Consider the following 19,487-nt stretch of genomic DNA (forward strand, 5'->3'; position numbering starts at 1 on the left):
ATGCTCACTTGAGGGTTGTCCCACCTGTGCTCCAGCCTTGTGGCTGTGGTGCCTCAGGTTTTAGCTTTTCTATTTTTCAGATTCTGTGCTGCTTCAGTGTGTACTTCTCAGATTCATGTTAGGGGATGGTGAGCTCTCTTCACAGAGCAGGGAGACAAAACAATTCCTGCTCCAGCTGGGGACCAAGGACAAATGATCCAAATCTCAGGCCCAAGAGCATAAACAACGTGGAATGAGGGAGAAAGACAAGAAGGATGGGACTTCATGGCCTAAAGCTGTAACTGGACAATTAACTCCAATATGCAAATGGAGCAGAACTGATCAAAGTGAGACCCTGTGAGCAGTCGTGGATTTTGTGACCATGTTCGTTCATCTTGGGTGTAGCCCTGGCTGGGCTCTTGTGCTGCCCAAGGTGCATCCATTGAGGCCTTTTAATAAATCCCTACTTTATTCTTTAATTCTCTCTAGTCTGTGTTCTAGATCAGCCTTCACAATGCATCAGCTGTGCTGCAAAAAGAAAAGGTGGGGAGCACTTAGCTGAGGGGGCCAGACCTTGCCATGGCTTCACAGGTGAGTCACTGAGATCTGTGGAGATATTGAGGGACATGAACCACTGGTGCCTGCAGGGCAGGAACCCCCAACACCCCTGAGATCTCTGCTGGGCAATTGCTCTTACCTGTTGCTTCAGAGAGTGTCATGTTTGGGAAGGTTCCACAGGAGGGGCACTGAAATCCTCCTCCCCAAATGTCACAGAAGAGCTGTTCTAGCTGTCAGTCAGGGAAAAGGACCCTGATTAAAATCTTCAGTGCCTTTGATGAGCATCCATCACTGACTTCTACCTGTCCTTCTGCAGGAGGAGATGCCAACATCAGCAGCACACACAGATGTAAAGCTGCTCTAAATTTTAACAAATAAAACCAGGCAGTGGTCTTACAGGCACTAGTTTTCAGATTTTTTTTTTTTTGTGTATCCGCAATTTAAATCACTCAAAATGCCACAATTAGATCCTATTAAAAATATACGCTGAATAATCTGGCTGTATTTTAATTAAACATTAATTTATCCAATTTATACAATTCAAGCACAGTAGATTTAACATGCCCCTGTGTGGTGCTGCATGATTCATTTTTCAAGTCACCTAAGTGTTGGTACCAACTAGAGCCACAAAGCAGCTACCATTGTCCCAGGAAACTGCTGGGGAAATTGCATTTATCTGCTAGGAGAGCTTTGGTTTTTGGGGAAGCAGAACATAAGACAACATTAATGAGATGTAATGCAGAAGAAGGATTGCTCCAGAGTCTCAATTTTCCACAATAATTTGTCACCCATTGCCTGCTGTGAGCAGTCTGTATAATTCTCTTGTTGTCACCAGCCCAGAGCCACCAGAGTTATTTGGCCTTTGTCAGCAGCCGACACTTACCCACTTACCAGGAGCCTGCACAGACCCTGGGAGCTGTGGCCCAGGAGGATGGGCTCGTGTAACCTTTTGTGTGGTTGGGAAGGATGGAGTGAATCCTGGGGGGCAGTGTGCTGGGACACGCCGTGCTGGTCCTGAGACAAGGATCCTCCTGGAGGGACCATGTGGGAGATCTGCCCAGAGCAGAAACCCTGCTGCTGCCACACTCCCTCCACATGTACCCATACACCCTCCTGCTGTCAGCAAAACCTGGCATTTAGGACAGTCTTAAGCAAATTTTTTCAGTGTGTAGCTCATGTACTTGACTTCATTAAAGGCATTCTGGTGTGGTTTTTAATCAGTAAGTGTGCCTCGTTGCATTGGTTGTCTGTAGTGTATAGATCTAAAATCCCTCACCTGAAGCCTCTCCATCTCCATGTTGTTGTGGGGTTGCAGCATCCCTGCACAGCTGAGAGGGAATGGCACATCCCATGGATGTTTTCTGACAGCTTCAGAGCACAGATTTCAGTGTGTGTGAAAGCAAACAAGCAGAAGACCTGAGACTTAGAGAAAAACAGGGGAGAGACAAAAGAGATAATAACAATTTCATAGTTAAAAATGAAAAAAAAAAGAGGCATTTTTTGGGTACATGGACCCCCACAAACTACATTATCACTGGAACAGCCCCCACCTGACAATCACACCAGCAGGTATATTTGATCTCCCCATCACAGGTTTCCTCCCCAGCTTTTCAGATACTCCCATTTTTTCTCCAAGGGAAGAATAAAGTGTGATGACATCTGTGGCTCTCTGGGGTCTCTGGGATGTGTGCACACATCTGTCTAGCTCTGTCCTTCTGCTTCACCTGCACAAAGCTTGGTGCTCTTTTGAGTGTCTTTTCCTAGGAAAAAGCTTTCCGCCCCTGAAATGGAGACAAAGCCAAGTGCAGTTGCTGGCATGTAGCTATCCTAATGATACTGTGACACAGGGAGGAAAGCCATCCAAGAGACATCTGCTCCTTTGTCACATGATGGGCTCTGCTTTTGGAATGCACAATTTGTCTGCCACAGCATCACACACCCTTCAGCAGCTCAAAGTGAAATGGTGTTTCTGAAGGGCTGATTGTGGTTTGCTTCTCTTCCTCAAAAAATATGTTTCTTCTTTGGATTTGCGTCTCTCCAGGGCCCTCATGGCTCCAACACCTTAGATGGCAACTGGGAAGAGTACCAGGCACCCACGACGCCACTGATGAAACTCTTCAGAAGAAAGTCTCTAAGGATTGACATGAGTGTTTCTGCAGAGAAAACAGCAAGAACCACACTGTTCACAGTGCTCACTCACACATTGCCTCACATTTACATCTCTAAATTATCACTCAGATGAAAACTATTGAAGACTCACAGTTCTTCAGACAATAAAGAGCTGTGCTGAGATGGGATGCCTTAGGACTCCTCAGCATTGGCTCTGAACCTTGTCACCTCCCAAATGCCACAGCCTTTGGGTAGTTGCTCTTATCTTCAGCAAGCACAGGACAGGAGGAGCTCACCTTCTCCTCAAAGCACACTCTGTGAGGCATACACGGGTCCCCAAAGCCACCACAGCTGATCCCATGGATCTTCCCCAGAGCTGGCTGTGTGGGGCAGCATGGAACAGATGCAGATGAGCAGCTCAGGTCTAGAAACGAGGCTGCTCAGTTACAGGGATTTGTGCCTGAACACCATGGTCAGCCTTGTTTCTGACCCTGGGCAGGGAAGACTGCAAGCCCCTACAGCTCAGGAAGATGCCAGCTCTGAGCTGGGCCCAATCTGCCCCCAGAGCAGATTGCCCAGTTCCAGTCCAAGGAACTGAGTGGTCTGTTTGCTGGGGCAGAGCCTCTGCCTGTGTGTGTGGTCCCATGGGCAGCCTGCCTGCACGGCTCCATCTGGTTTGGGAAACAAAGCAGCCAGCACATCTCAGCCTCCAACCATTTCCAAGGAACTATCTTCACTTCTTCAGTCCAAATGAAAGCAAAACAGTACCACAGACATTATTTGTAAGACAAAATCATACCTGAGCTGGGATTTGAGGACTCACACAAAGTTTCCAGTAGGTGTTTCCACAAGACAGCCCCAGGCAGGGCTTCTGGAGGCACCACCACAGTTAATGGTTACATCTCAGGAGAAGCAAAGGAGCTGTGGGAGCAACTGACTTTGGTTAAGTTTCAGAGAACTAAATCAATTCTTCAAATTCACATAGTTTAAAAAATTGTTAATTTTAACAGTTGTTCCTGAAGGGGAGCAATTTGAAGAGGGAGAATAATCTATCACTGCTTTCACATTTAACAAGTTTTGGGGTTGGGAGTGTTGGGACATCTGCTGACACTAATTCCTGTGATTAAGCACCTGTGGGCCATCCTTCAAGTACAGGTCCTTATCCTCATTTTTTGTTGTTGGTTTGGTTTTATGGTCAGGACATATTTTAACAGGGGATAGATGAAAGAAAGAGAGGGCATGTTCACTTATTTATTTTCTGACAGATCATGAAAAAAAAAATAATGAAGAATGATTAAACCAACAAACTTTCTTTAATAAATTAATAGCAGCATCACAAAACCCTGATGTGAATGACCCAAAGAAAGTTGGGTACGTGACAGTATTTAACCATTCAGAGAAATGCTCTCCCCTGCTGGCTGGGAGGAACGCAGGCGCTGTAAGGCAGTCAGTCCCCTTGGCTCTTCATCCAGATGAGAGATGGACATCAGAACGGGTCCAGCTGAGGTTGGCATATTTACAGTTCTGGCGCTGAATTTTTTTAAAAACACTTATAAAAATTCTGAAAATTCTCTGTTCAATTCTCATTATTTACATCCAAATATAGCAGGTTCCCTTTTTACCCATACAACAGAACTGGCAAGGGTGAGACATGAAAGCTCCCATGCGAAGACAATGCCTGTGTGAACACTTACACTGAGCTCCAGCTGGAAAATGAGCTATTCACACGACTCACACATGTGCTAGAAGCTACTGTAATTCAACTTATTGCTAAATGCTTTCAAAGTCTGTGGTTGGTTCTGAAAGATAGATATATATATATATATATGTATATATATAAGTACAAACACATGTGTGTGTGTATATATATATATATATATATACACACACATATACATGTTTGGAAGAGATGTGCTATAAGTTCACCCAAAGGGGGGGGGAAAAATTAAAATGCACTGTGATTTTTCTGATTTTTCTGTACTTTTTGAGATAATAAAATCTGTCAGGAAAAAGGGCAGTTGCTGAAGGTGCAACTGTGTCTCTGGACAGTGGTTTTCCTGCTGATTACTTGACCTTTTTGGAGAGGCAAGTGGATTCCCAAGCATTCAAGCCCATGGTGGTATCTGCAGGCTGGCACATGGAGCAGCTCTGCTGCCTTCTGCAAGCAGTGAGCTGCACTCTGCACTGGTATACCTCATCTGCCTGCAGGGAAGGGCTATGGATTTATCCCAGGAGGGGATGAGGGAGAAAAGATGATCAACTTCATTGCATCATTCTGGGATCAACCCAGCAGCAGATACAACCCAAATGTTGTGTGTTAGTAGTGGCCTCAGCAAGGTTGTAGCTGCACACAGCCATACAACAGCACCTCAAGCACTGGCAGAATTTTCCAGTTCTTCTACAAGTTAGTTTTAATGGAATGAACACAGCAAGCTGAGAGTACAAGCAATTCATGTAAATAAAATGTGATTTATCCATGCCTAGTGTAAGCTTCTGTGTTCTGACAATTATCTTAGCCAGAGGCTGTCAGTGATGCTAAATGCATCTGTGTTAGATGGGCACTGCAGCATCTGTGTAGTAGTTAATGAAGATATAAAAACCTTATGGGTGATAACTGGCCTTAGACAATACTCCACATAAGGAAATCTGCATGAGAGGCATCACCCCAGAGGCACAGTGCCAGAAAGACACAGTGCCTTGGAGGGTTTGTGTACACAGGAATGCAGAGGAAAATTAATTCAAATTATACATGGTGTGTATTAAAAGCAGATTACTTAAAATACATTCATTCCCAATGTGGATGCTTTCATTAAAGATGTAAGTGGTGTTAATATGATAGACTCTAATTTACTGGGAGTAAAATGGAATAAATCAAATGTTAAAGTTTCTCCAGATTCATTCTCCATGCAGACTAGCTCCAGGTCTGCTTCCCTGCTGTCCCTGGTCACCATTTGCTTTAGAACCGTGTCACCAGCAAATGATTCCAATCACAAGCTCTGTTCAGCTCTGCCCATCTCCTCCTGAGACAGGAGCAGGGACCCTCTCTTAGTCCTCTCTCCAGCATTCCCCAGGCAGGCACATCCTGCTGCTCACAGCCTGACCCTGGCCAGCACCACACACAGAGAGCCTTCTGCTCTGTGCCCAAGGCACTGTTCTGTCACCAGCACTGGGCTGGAAAATAAAAGCAAATGCCAAACCAGCTAAAGAATATCTAGATGTGAGGAGTGAGAAGGGCAGAGATTTGGGCTCTTCCAAAGCCAGAGTGCTCTTCCTCAGAGAGGCCAAAGCCCCTGGTCCTCCAGCAATCTGTGAAGGCAGTGCTGGCCACACAGCCTGCTCCACCCCAGAGCTGATGGTTATCTGCAAGACCAGAGGAGGGATTTTAATGGATCCTAGGCCTTCCATTTAGCGAATGTTTGAACTAAATAACTGGGGATCTCTCTGCTTCTCACACTTCTCCAAGCCTGAGAGTGATCCCAGCCAGGACTGCAAAACCACATTCCCTGCCTTTCTTAGGGGAACCAGAGCCTCCTGAGGGATGGAAAGAAAACAGCAGGATTGGAGAGGGAGCCAGAATCTAACAAAGGTCCCTTAAGTGCAAGATTGACCCAGTATGGCAGAAGCCACTACACATAACAGGACATGTCTGGCCAGGTTCCTGCATGGCCACTACGCTGCTGTGACGTCTCTCTGCCAGGTTTCTGTAAAGTCTTTACACAGCACAAATAGGGGTGAGGATTTAAAGTATATATTTACTGTCAACTTGAAAAAGAAAGTTATACTGACCAAGTCTAATAGCATGTATTTGATATATAACTATTAACGTGCCATTCTGGACTCCAGCAAATTCCACCTGAGATAAATATTCAGCATTTTTGTTCATGCACTGGAAGAAGAATTCAAACATTTTGTCCATGACATATGCAAAGTAACTAATAGTTCTGATCTAGTATTAACAGTAAATATAGAACCTTAAACTTCACTGCAGTATATTAATATATATTATTTTAAGTACTGGACTGGAAAGACAACTCTTTTTTCTCTTTAAAAAAAACCAAAAGCTTTGTTCAGAATGCAATATTTACACAGTCCTTTGACTGACACTTACATTTTTACACAATATATTTTGGCTACAGATGCACTGTAGCAAAGGTCTATGAGTCACTTTTACACACAGCTCACTCGTTCACTTACAACATTACAGCTGTTTATGGAGAGCTCTGAAGTCCCTGGTTGCATCTCAAGGCCCTCCTCAGCTTCATCTAGTTCCATGCTATTGAACTCATTGCCATTTCGATAACTGGTTAAAGTCAGGTCTTTCCCATACAAAGCTGTTGAAGCCACGTTCAGACACTGGTTCTGCCGCAGTGCTGATTTTTTCCCAGGCCTGTATTGGCAGCGGATGTAATTGGAGAAAGCCCTGCGGTAGGTTTTGTTGAAGAGGGTGTACACCAGGGGATTGACCCCGGAGCACACGTACCCCACCCAAACAAACACGTCCAGGAGCTCACTCAACAGGTCTTTATCACAGGCTTCCTTGCAAAGGACAGACATGACATTAGTGATGAAAAACGGGCACCACATGATGAGGAACAAAAAGAAGACGATGCCCAGGACCTTGGAGGCTCTTCGCTCGTTGTTGATGGACTGCATCGTTCCTTTCCGGAAAAGCACCGCCTCCTTATTTACAGGTGAGTTCAAGTGGGAGGCCCCCTCGTGATTGTGAAGCATTGAAATGTTCTCTGTGTTGTTTTCCTTCTTGAGGCAGTTCACGCTGCTCCTCCTCTGCTTGGGCACTTCTCCACACATGAACACCGTGGCCTGTCTCTGCAGCACCTGGACAGTCAGGCAGTACGTGATCACCATGATGATGAGAGGGATGAAGAAAGCCATGAAGGATCCAATGAGGACGAAGTTCTCGTCGTTAAGGACGCAGGTCCCGTTTACAAACACCCGGGAGTCATCCTGCAAACCAATGACCGGAATAGGCATAGATATCCCTAGGAAAATGAAACCAAAAAGGAGATTGTTACCTTTGGAGACAGGGCTCCAAAGAGGCAGCAGAGAAAATGCAGGTCCTGCACGCATTCAGCCCACTGCCTAAAGCTGCTTGGAAGAGAAGTTACTGCTTCCAGGTGAAAGGGAAAACATCCAACAACACTCCTGGGAGCACACCTCCAGAGTAGGATGCCCTCCTCCAGGAACAGCAGCAGCTTTGCTGCGTTCCACAGCTGACTCAGTGAATGCAGCCTAACTCCTACTTTTCTAGCATTAACTGGAATTTCATTAATTGGAATTTGCGTGTGTAGAAAAGGCAGTCACCACTCTGCTGTGTTCCAGCTGACCACTCCATACCCACCAGTTTGAGGGGGGTAGTTTGAAATCGCTGTCATAGGGTAGAAAGGAGCAAATTTTAAAGAGAAAAAATTTTAAAATATGAAAGCACTACAGCTATGAAGAACTCAAAAGCAAGATTCTTACAGTAATTTAAACAATCCTGACAGAAAAATAGCCACTTTTGCCACGGCATCACAGACACATGAAAGCAAAGTTCTGGATCTCAGGGCCATTGCAGACAATCTCAGTGCAAACAGAAAGTGGTCTCTGCAAGACATCACTCAAATATTTTTCATATGTACTGAGATCCAAACTTTATCCCTTGATCTGTGAAGCTCAGTTCCACATCAGGACAGACCCAAAACCTTCCAGATGCAACAACATATTTTGGAATGCCACAACCTGTGTGCATGGGAAAATACACAGGGCCAGTGATGGGCCAGATCTAGTTAAAGCATCATGGGTTCATCTAGTCCTGTCTTATGTCTTTGGCAAGTACCAGAAGTTTAGGACCATGGTACAAAATGGGGCAGCTGTAAGCATTATACCTCAGAAAATTCCCAAGCAAGAATTTGCATCCAGATCTCATTTTTAAAATAACCTTTGAGAGATTTATCTTCATGACAAATCTTATGAATCCTTCATCTCATTTCTAAATCCACAATACTCAGTGGCATTCAGCTCCTCAAACTCTCTGTTTTTCATCTGAACCAAGTGTTCCTTGCTCATTTAAATTTGCTGCCTGATAATTTCCTTTAACCTCCCTCAATACGTCTACTGTGAGAAGCAGTGAATAATCACTATCTGGTCACATTTTCCATCTTCTTAATGATTTTATAGACCTGTTATCATCTCTCCTGTCTGACATCTCTTTTGGAGCTGAAGAATGCTATTCTATTCACTCTCTCTCCTCATGCCGAACTCATTCTATGCCTTTGATTATCTTCATTTCTCCTTAAGTTCTTTTTTGCCCTTTTAAAGAAACAAAAGAAACCCTGCACATCTGAGCAGCTAGAGAGCAACAGAATCAATTCTGTACTTCCCTCTGGGCACCTGGCTGCCATGGAGCACCACTCCTCAGTGGTCTGTGTGTCTGTGGCTGGCCATGGCCTCCTTGAGCTCTTCCACCCAAGAAAAAACCAACACTGAGGCCACTGTTGTGCCTGAATTGCTTTTTTGGAGTTGCTGTGAACATCACACGTTCATAAAACTAATCCTGTGGGACTCTGAATTTCTTAGCAGGAAGAATTACATGCCAAAGAGATTAACCAGGGCATTTTTAACACTCCAGCTAAGTGTTTTTCAGGATTCTGGGGAAATCATCTGCAATTTGTCATTACCAGAAAATTACCATTTGGCAGTAATCAAGTGATGGAATTTCTTCTGAAAATTAAGGATTATAAATGCCTTCTGTGACTGTGGCATGTGTTTTCTTAGCTCAAGTACTAGTTCCAGGATTTGCTCTTCCTTCCCTCTACATGGCAATGCTCATCAGTTCACCTTTGGCAAGGCAGCTGCCTCCTTTCTGATATGTTACCTGTTATCTTGCTTGTGCCAATTCCTGCCACTGCAATAACCTTCACCTCATAAACCCATCATTAAAGACATCATCCTAATGCCTTGGCTCCATCAAAACACAGACATTTGGGAAATGGTGGAAGTTAGACTGAGCACTCTCTACACAAAGAAGGAATCTGAATTAGGTCAATGGCATTACAGCATTACACTGTATAATTTTATGCTTTAATGCCCTCTAAAAAACACCTACCCTTTGAAATGAAACTCCAAAATGAATGAAAGTTCATTCATGAAGTAGTCATCATTTAAGATGGTGTTATTGCTTTAGCCAAATGAGATGAGGTTTTGGGATGTCTTCACACATAAACTGACATTTATGTGGCACACATAAGGTACATTTGGGAAGAATAACCTAGTTCTGGGATATGATGGATAAACAAATCAAGAGCACTGATGGCAGCCTAAAACTCTGCATGACCATGAGATAGCTCAGAATTAATGACAGGGAATGAGGGGGTAGCTGCTGGAAAAGTGGAAAAATGGAAAAGTGTCTCTCACCTCTCACATAAGAAAGTGAGATTTCAAACTGAGAATGCACAGAAGAAAGAGAACATAAATAAATCTTTATTTGCACTTTCTTCAGACTGGGAAAATCCCATCATTAAGAGCAGTAGGACGAAAGATGCCCTCAGATGAGCTGGCCACATGCTTTGATTCAGCTGTGAGCTGGATTCAGCACTGCTCAGGGGGCAGCACTTCCCTCATCTCTAATGCCTTCCTTCACCTCACACCTCTCCTTTGAAACTCATTCTTTAATATATGATTTATCACCAATCCACTGCACAATTGAGTCTGAAAGGGAACTAATTCTCTACACACCTTGGGCAACAGGGACTGACTCACAGTGAGAAGTGTGAAAGGTCTCAGACACCTCAGAGGGGCTTCCTTCGTGGGGGATTACTGCAAAATCACTGCTGCCACCATCCCAAATGCACTAATACCTGCTTGCAGACACAGCTCACAGCCTGGCCCTCATTTCAGCAAGGGTGCCTTGATCACCCCTGAGCATCGCAAGGCTCCTGGACGTGGATGAACAGGGATGCCTGCCTGACTTGAGTTCTGCTGTTTGAACAAGAAAAGGCATCCAGCTCCACTTGACTCAAGCAATCCACAGCACTAACAATGCAGATTTAACTGTCCATAATTTAAAAACTGAGGTGGACAGAGAATACCAAACTCCCCACAGCAGTGCAAGGAGGGTGAGTGTCAAATCAGGCAAGAGGCTCTGAAGCTACTGCTGTCCGCAGCCCTTTGTCAGTGCTGCTCTCTGAGCCCCAGTGCAGAGCGTTCCCTGAGCTTGTCCCTGACACACTCTTCATCAACAAACAACAGGCTGATGTGGTGAGCTGCAGTCTTCAGCCTCAGAGGCATTTGCCAATTGTGTCAAATAACCCTTTCTAACTCAGGTGGCAGCAAATTCCCCAAAAGAGGCAGTGCTGCTCCAAAAACTTGCAAGGTTGAAGGGCTGCACATCACAGTGCTCTTCAGAGCAAACTTGGTCCTGTTGTTTGAAGTCTGAGCAGTGTCTGGCACAGCTGGATTTGCACCAGCAAGACGACACAACCAGCCACTACCAGCCAGTGAGCCACAAACCAGGTCCCTGCCCTGGGCACCCTTCTGCCAGGCAGCAGCTTGAGCAGGACATCCCTTTACAGCACAGCAGAGAAGGTGAATGTGATTTTTTTCCTCCTTTAGCTCCTGTTTGACAGAGCAGCAGGAAGCCACAGAGAGAGGGATCCTCTGGATTACAAATCCAATTACAAGTTTTGTCCTAAATGCTGCCTGTCAGCTTTAAAGATGTCCTTAAGCCAGTAGAAATGTTCACCAAATGGGGCTGAGATGATACTGTGGGCACGGAGTACCAGATGCTCTTCACAGATTTTAAATTAATAGAACAAAACCCAAATGACTACAAATGCAGATTTATAAAATATTTACTAGAGGAAAAAGTTGGCTAAAAAGTCCAAATTTATATTCACAGATACTTTGACTTAAATGAAAAGCAATACATTTTTTGTGTTTAATACCTTGTTTTCTTCAGTGAAAGCCCAGGAGCCTGACAGACATTACAGAGGTTACTGAATATCTGTGTCTTTGATGGTTATTTCCACTAAAAAAGGGAGTAATTTCCACTCTTCTACGAGAACACATTTTCTCCAAGGACAGCTACCTAACTAAAGAAAACAGAGGCATATGGGTTTACTCTGTCTTTCCATGTGTGGAATTCTCAGGGCTGAATACAAAAGTGGTCATATTTTGCTGCAGCTTCATGAGCTTGGGAAGGCCAGGGACCACCTCTCCTGGTGTCAGCACTGAATTCAAAGTCTCCTCTGTCCATGGGAAGAGCTCTGCTGCTGCAGGTGGCTTTGGACCTCACTGCCACTCTCCTGACATCTACAGACAATTGAAAGGAGAAAGCAAAGAGAAAGCTGTGTGCCAAACAAGTCTGTGGCTGCCACAAATACACCACTGTAAAAACAAGAACGCTGCTGAACACTACATGTTCAAATCTATGTCTTTAACCTCACATTTAAGCAAACATAAGTAAAAATAAATCTCATATTTAAACTAAAACAAATCTGTTTGGTTTTTTAACTGTCTCACAAAGTTCCTGCACATTTCTCTCATTCAGACAGTGAGAAGCAAACCCCACTAGCCAGCAGCCTCCTGACTTATAGTGTGCAAGAAAAGGCACTGGGTTCAGAAACCAAAGCTCTTCAGAGGAAAATTGAAGAATGTTGGCTTCTGAAGTGTTCAAAATCACTAAAATTCCATATTGTCCCCATATTTCAGCAGACTAACTGCAGTGCCTTTCATGTACTAATATTGCAACAATGCCCCTTCAGGGTAGGATTAGGTGTAGTTTTATCTGACCATTCCAATAAAACAATTGTGCCAGCCTTGTATTGGTTGAAAGCCAAAGATAAAAGGGGGATGAACTTTGAAGGATCTCCCTGCCTGCAGCAAGCACAACTGCAAACACATGAAAGCCATTAGTGACTGTGCCTGGACGAGCTGCTGACCTTTACTCAAACCTTGGGAGACACTGAGCAACCTGAGCCAGATGGAACACCAGCAAACAACAGTACAAGACAGAAGAAATAAATTATTTTCCCACCTGCCTTTCTATTTTGCTAAATTACTTCTGTTGGTTTGCACAGTTTCTAACTGTGCATTTGAAAGAGGGTGATGGGGATCCTGCTCACACCAGAGCTGCTGCCAGGGCTGGGCTGCCCCAGGCAATCCAGCAGTGATGGCTGGACTGGTGCTCAGGAGCAGAACCTCAGACACAAACATCAGCATCCCCCTTGCTCATGAGAACAGATCTGGTAGGATGGTCAGTCTGATTTCTGTCAAAATTCTTCAAATGCACTGTCACCATCTGCTGCTGTCCCAGGCAAAATCTTTCACTGACATCTAGTGACAAGATCAAACCAATCCAAGTACCCTGAAATCACCTCAAATCCCAAGGTACTTTCCTTGCTGTGAATTCAGCTTGTTATCAGCTAATATGTTCATCCTCACCTTGATAACTTTTGGTACTGTGCTGGGGAGATCAACGACCCTCTTGGGAATCATGGAAAAAGCACTCAATCAAAAAAAAATGTCTTTAGATAAAATAACTTTGTAGACAACTCAAACAAGTGGGAAACAGGCACCTTAGTGTTTTGCTCTAAGTTACAAAGCAAATATTTCTGTCTCAGCCACGACCAGAAGGCAGGTCTGAAAACGAGCAGAAGCCAGCTCTTCTGCTCCACAAGAGGCAACTTGCAGCCCAGCTTGCAATGCTACTGCCACCTCTGCACTCTGGTGAGGCAAACAAAAGTTACCAGACCACCACCACCACAGCACCTCTGCCTACAGGCCAACCAACTACGATCCCCATGCTCTCAAGAGAAGAATTTTAGTCAAATATACCCTATCAGACATTCAGTGTCAAATATAAAAAAGAAAAAAAAATTAAAATACACTAACACAGTATATTTCAAATCTCCCAAATCTGGAGAGATATTAAGCTCCCTTAGGCTTTACTAGTATGCAACCATTTTTCTCAGCAATATATGTGGTTTCTGTCCTTCTGTTAAGGCAGTGCTCATAGTCAGGAATGTGTATGTTTTTCCAGGAGCTGGAGGGTGCCTGTCTAACCTTTGCTTTGCCAGTAACAGTGGTTTCAGCACTGCTTCCTTGTGTCCAAGTGATGAGCACAGAGCCTGTCTGCGTAGTGGGAAAGGTTTGTGCAAAATCCCAAATTAACAATTTTGACATTCCATGTGCTGTCTTCTTCACTAGCAGTGGTTTTTCCTTTTTTTCCATTAAATCTGTCCAGAGGTTTGTGCTAACTTGAAGCCTGCAAAGAAATTCCTGGGGTTTTGGTCTTATCCCAAAGCATGATCTCCCAGGAGCAGCTACAGCCCAGCACAGAGCAAAGGGTGCCAGGAGCAAACACATCCCACCAGCACAGGAGCCATGGAAATGCCTCTCTGAGCAAGCCCCTGACCCCAGAGACTCTGATGGGCAGAAATGCAAACAGAACCCTACACGTGCTCTGGAACTGTGACCTCAGGGAGGCTCTGAGAGCTGTTCCAGGGCCCCTTTTTCTCCATGCACAACCTGCCCTCAGCACATCCCCCTGCCTTAGGAGACCACAGGTCCTTTTGGATCAGCAGTGCCTCTCCAGGCACATTCCTCGGGCTGAGGATTGTCTGCAGTGAGAGAGGGGAAGGCTTAGCTGATACCTGGAGGCTCTTGAAGGACATCATTAGAGCAGCTTGCAAGCATGAGGCTGCTCAGCCCCTGGGAGAGACAAACACTCAGGGCAGAACAAAAAGCTGTGAGATGTAAGTTCACTTAGTCTGAGATGAGTGTTTACTAATCCTCACAGCACACATTTATACTTTTCATACTCTTCCATATTTCTATAAAAAGATCTCCTCAATAAAACAATGAAGAACTATGAAAGTTAAATGAGGATTTAAATTTCATTTTTAAACCTGAATGGTTTATCGTGTACACAAACCTCAGGTTCCTCCCTGAAATCAAAATGATAATCTCATTAGTGAGTCAGAGAAAGAATGAAAATGTTTTCAAACATCACACACATACACAGACACACACACAATTTGTGGCACCTGCCTATGGCACTGACATACAGAGCAAAATTTAAAGGACAGCCCTATCTTGGTCACTTATGAACTAAATTGAATTTACACTGCTTGTGAGGATGTGAAACTGTGAGCTGGAAAATTGGTAGCTTGTGTAATTTCAGCAGTCTATAGCAAATGACCAAACCTTGAACACTCCAGGAAGCAGAGGAAAAGCCCTTCCAAGCATATATTTGGGTCACGAGGAACTGCAGAATTAAAATGTTTCAGTTATTTTCATATCAGAAGCAATGTGTATGTACCTCCCCATCAATGAAGTGCTTTCATGCAGATTTTCAAAGGGATATTTTGTTTATTTTAATGTCACCCAGTTAACACTTTCTCCTGTATTACCCAGTGTGCTCCCAGGGTTTGGCTGGTTCTTTACCACTGCTGAGCCCTGCATGGGGATCTCCACTCACCTTCCCCACAGCAGGGCAGAGGAGGCTGGTGAGGTGGTCAAGTCCCCAAGTTACTGCTGAAAACTTTGAAACGACACAAAGCCTGAAATCTTGAAACAATACCAAGATTCTGCCAGCAGGCTCACACCTAAAATTCATTTTTATTTTCAATTGTGAGGATATTTCTGTTGCCTGTTTTAATTTCCAGCCTCAGCACAGTGCTATCTACCACAAAACTAATTGTTACAAGCCCAGCCCTTCACAGCAGTCACTTTTTCTCTAACTGAAGACAAAAATCTTGCTCAAGTTATGTTTGCTAAACCCAGAACAACTGTCTGTGATGTACTTTAATCTGGAACAAATAGAACTTTGGAAAAGACCTATTCACAAAGAGACAAGAGGACTCTGTTATGTTCCCCTACTTTAAAACCTAATCATAAGCTTAGGCCTGTGCACCTTGAAAAATTTGTAGCTCAATGAGCAAAGAACCTCTTTTATATTTTGCTGTCAGCATTAACATTTCAGAAAAATGGAATGCAAAAGCTACCAAATTAAGATAAAGTACATGCTTTTTACTTCTTATTTTGAATTCAGATTCAGAAACTGAATTCAAGATTCTTTACATGGAATGCATTTCAAAGTTTCTTCATCTGAAGCAGGATTTAGGAATTGCAAACTGACCAGCCTGCACTTAAGTGCTGCTTTGAATTTGATACTTAGTCACAAACAGAAATGCACAAATTCTTTTGTGACACTTAACACCAAAGTGAGGATGAATTCATTTAACCTATTTCATCCTCCTGAAATTAGCACAGGATTTCCCCAGACCTTTCCAAGTGTCAGGGAAGGTAGTTAAGCACCAGAAAACAGCAACAATACACTTTCAGTGAGTTCTCTTTCATTCCATGCTCGGTTTATTCCCGTGTCTGCCACATCTCTGAATTCATTTATGAAGTACAAATAGTTATGCTAAAATGAGCTAGATACATACCAAGAGTACTTTTCTTTCTCCATTTAATGCAACCTACTGCAGAAAGCCCAAGTAAAAGGGTAAGCCCTATCATACACACTGGGGAAGAAATCTAACAGCATTTCAGTGCCCTGAACAGACTGTCTGAGGAGTGGATTCTGCCAGTATCTTCAAAAAAATGGAAGCAAGCAAAGGCTCTCCTGGGCCAGCAGTAGCTGCATCAAAGGGAACAAACTGAACATAAAGCCCAGATGTGCTGCACACTCTCCCAGCTGTGATCCTAACACAGGAGGGCACACAGGCACAGCTGCACCCTGTGTCCTTTACAGCCCGCCCAGGGCAGCCCCCAAATCTCTGTGCACCACAGACACCCACAGAGAAACTGCCCACAGCTTCCTTCTAAAGAGTTTGGGGTGCTGGGGAACAGCTGCAACACCCATTGCCTTATGGAGGGCTGACAAACCCAAAAATGTGCCTTGTGGAAAAGTGCCATTCCATCTCCTTTCCAAGCTGTGTCTTGTAAGCTTCATTCTTTCACCTGTTTGATATCCTATCCAGTGCAGAGTGCTTAAACATCTCCGGAGGGAGCTGGGTAGGGGGGAGGTGTTTGCACTGTCCAGCAGCACAGTCACCTCACCTGTTCTGGCTCAGGTACCTTTTTCCTTGGGTGCAGCAGAGGTCACAGTGTGCCTATTTTCCATCCTCATGAGCCCAATGTTCTCCAAACAGCTCCATGAAGAGACTGGCCTGTGTCTTTACTGCTTGGTCAGGCACCAGATTTCCTTACCAGTTTGCTGAATCAGTGAACCATGCACAAAGTACTTACTTTATCCCTTGGACTCAGAGTCCAAACCACAACTTGTTCCTCAAGGTGCCAGTGCAGGCAGCCACCTTCAGCATTAGCCAACATTTCTAAGGATACGTCAGCAACATCTAAGGCAGCACAGGCAGAAATCTGCAATTTAGCTCCAAAAATGGAAGCAGAACAGTTTTATTGCCCAGTTTTATATTGGTTTTGCAATGTGATTTATACATCTCAGCTGGGGGGGGGGTGTCTATCAGCTCTCCCTCTGCATTCCAGTGCAACATGGAGCTCAAATTCTCTGCTGAATCTGAGCTGCCTGTGCAAACCAAGCCCACGTGAACTTGTCCTCATGTGACTGCTTATGTACTGAATTCACCAGCTTTCTTTCCCATGTCAAATAGAGAGCACAGAGAGTTTAAAATAATAGTAATAATAATTTAAAAAAAAAATCTTAAATGAATTGATTAAACCAAATCCAATTTCACTGTGGATTATATTACCTAGGGGAAATGTAGCAGGCCTGTGACATATGCAAATTTGTTTCTAATACATATTCTTGTTATATTCATAAGGAGAGAAAGTATATTTTCCCTAATTTATAATTTTTTGGGTTTTTTCCCATAGCCTCTTCCTAAGGCAAGCTTCTTCAAAATCAGTCCCTGTAGCACCCAGATATCCAGAATCATATTCCACTTCTAAAGCGACAAAAACCCAAGAGAAATTCAAATACCTGGAACATGCTTTTCCTTGCAGTACAGCACTGAAAGCAAAAACCACTTCATAAAATAGAAATTAAATGTTAAATCTCTGTAAGACTGCATTTTAAACAAGCACAAAAAGCAACACAGCAGATGGAAGTGGTCATACAATTCTGTCCCTGCCTCAAATGTGTCTTTTTTAAAGCACATTTAAAGAGTTCTACAAAAAAATTTTTCTCCACATAATTCTCAGTATCACAGTCATCTTGCCATAATTTTGTGTTCTGTTCCCTATTTTACTGCTGTTTTATGTATTGTGCTTTATCAAAGTAATACAAACGTGTCTTCTGTTATGCCTACTCCTCATTTACTAAGACTTCAAACGTGCTAGCTCAGTTCCAGCAGCAATCCAGCTGTGGCAGAGAGCAGGCCAGGCTATAAAGGCCGAGCAGGAGCAGTAAATACCTCGCTGATAGCCTGCCTCCAACCCTGGGCATCTCCACTTAAACCATTACCAAGCCTTGAGAGAGTTTCACTGCAGCGACCTCAGTGCAGCCGTGCGCTCTGAGCTGGCCGGGCTCTCCGTGCCGGGCTGTGCTAATGCTGTTTTCTGCTCTGTTTACACAGCACTTTTGCAGCACTACTTGTCCGTGTTATTGCTGTTATCTGCACATTGACAGGGACACAGCAGCAGTGGAGAGGGGTGGTGCTCTGAAAAATGACTGCTCCCACCAGCTGCAAGGAAAGGCTTCCATTTCCAGTTATTCTGCTCAGGCATGCAGGCCAGGCAAATTAATTTGAGTAGCCTCTTAAAAAAAAAATAAAAATCCTAAATGAAAATTGGAGTAACACTATTATTCATTCAGACACAGTCAAGAGCCACGTTGCTTACCTATGGATATGGTCCAAACTGCAGCAATTTTCATAATGGCCTTGGTGCGGGAATTGAAGCGGCTGTGCTCAATGGGATTGCGAATTGCTACGTACCGATCAAGAGAGATGGCACAGAGATGCATAATAGATGCAGTTGAAAAGAGCACATCTAGGGAAATCCATATAGGGCACAACTGTTTAGGCAAAGGCCAAGCATAATCTGAAACATAGAGAGAAAAGAAATGAAAGGAAAAAAAAAGGAAAGGAAATAATTTGGGAAGCTAGGCCATCATTTCTGAGAAACCGTTGGGATATTTCAGGTCTGTGACACCAGTAAGGGGCACATGCATGAGGGGTGATCAGGAAACTTCTCGTGGGACTTCTCTGAGGGAAATTCCTGGCACTGGACACTCCATAAACCCATAGCCAGTTCCCACACATTTGGTTTCTGTGACCAGTAACTAAAGGGCAGTGCGTGCAGTGACCATTTTAGCACTCTTCCCCACTCTTAACCTTTCTTCCATATCTTTACAAAATCAAAGGTTACATTCCTTTATAACTCGTTCATCACGTTGTTTTCATGGATTGCAAAGAACTTTGTGGCATTAACTTGACTCAGATCCTTTCTAAAACTCCCTTGACATGTCTGTCTCAGCTTCTGTCTGCTGAGGAGAAAGGTAGCAGACAATTTTTGTGCAGTCTAACACATAGCTAAATGACACTACTTCACCTTTTCTCCCCAGGCAGTGTGCCTTGATATCAAAGGAATACTTGCCTCCTTACAGAGCTGCTGGGACTGAGTGGCTGAAGTTCAAAAATTGTTTTGAAGGTAGAGTGGGGTGTTATTCTTTACAGAAACTATGTTAGCAAACAGACCAGACTCAATAGCCACATCTGACAGCAGCTGGCACACGGCTCATTTGGGTGCCTTCACTTATTAAACAGTTTACTCAGTGCTGAAGTACAGCTTGAGAATAAAAGTGACCCAGAAAGATCCTCAAAGGCCACTGATACTTAAATCAAAGCTCAGAGAAAATT

At 43.9% G+C, this 19,487-nt stretch overlaps 1 protein-coding gene across 2 annotated transcripts in view; it reads right to left on the reverse strand.

Moving 5' to 3' along the window:
• Positions 1 to 6,625: 6,625 nt before the first annotated feature.
• The window catches only part of HTR2C (5-hydroxytryptamine receptor 2C), an 81,238-nt gene continuing 68,376 nt past the window's right edge, over positions 6,626 to 19,487 (reverse strand). Inside the window, exons 2-3 of one of the 2 annotated variants that reach the window (XM_041485173.1) lie at positions 18,469 to 18,669; positions 6,673 to 7,646 (exon numbers count right to left, since the gene is read on the reverse strand). In XM_041485173.1, the coding sequence (XP_041341107.1) occupies positions 6,814 to 7,646; positions 18,469 to 18,669 (1,034 nt within the window). In that variant the 3' untranslated portion in view covers positions 6,673 to 6,813. Of the gene's footprint in view, positions 7,647 to 18,468; positions 18,670 to 19,487 lie in introns of both variants that reach the window. The other variant, XM_041485174.1, reaches the window with a different exon arrangement.

The sequence above is a fragment of the Pyrgilauda ruficollis genome, unplaced genomic scaffold (assembly GCF_017590135.1).
Source record: "Pyrgilauda ruficollis isolate IOZ18807 unplaced genomic scaffold, ASM1759013v1 scaffold7, whole genome shotgun sequence".
NCBI lineage: Eukaryota > Metazoa > Chordata > Aves > Passeriformes > Passeridae > Pyrgilauda > Pyrgilauda ruficollis.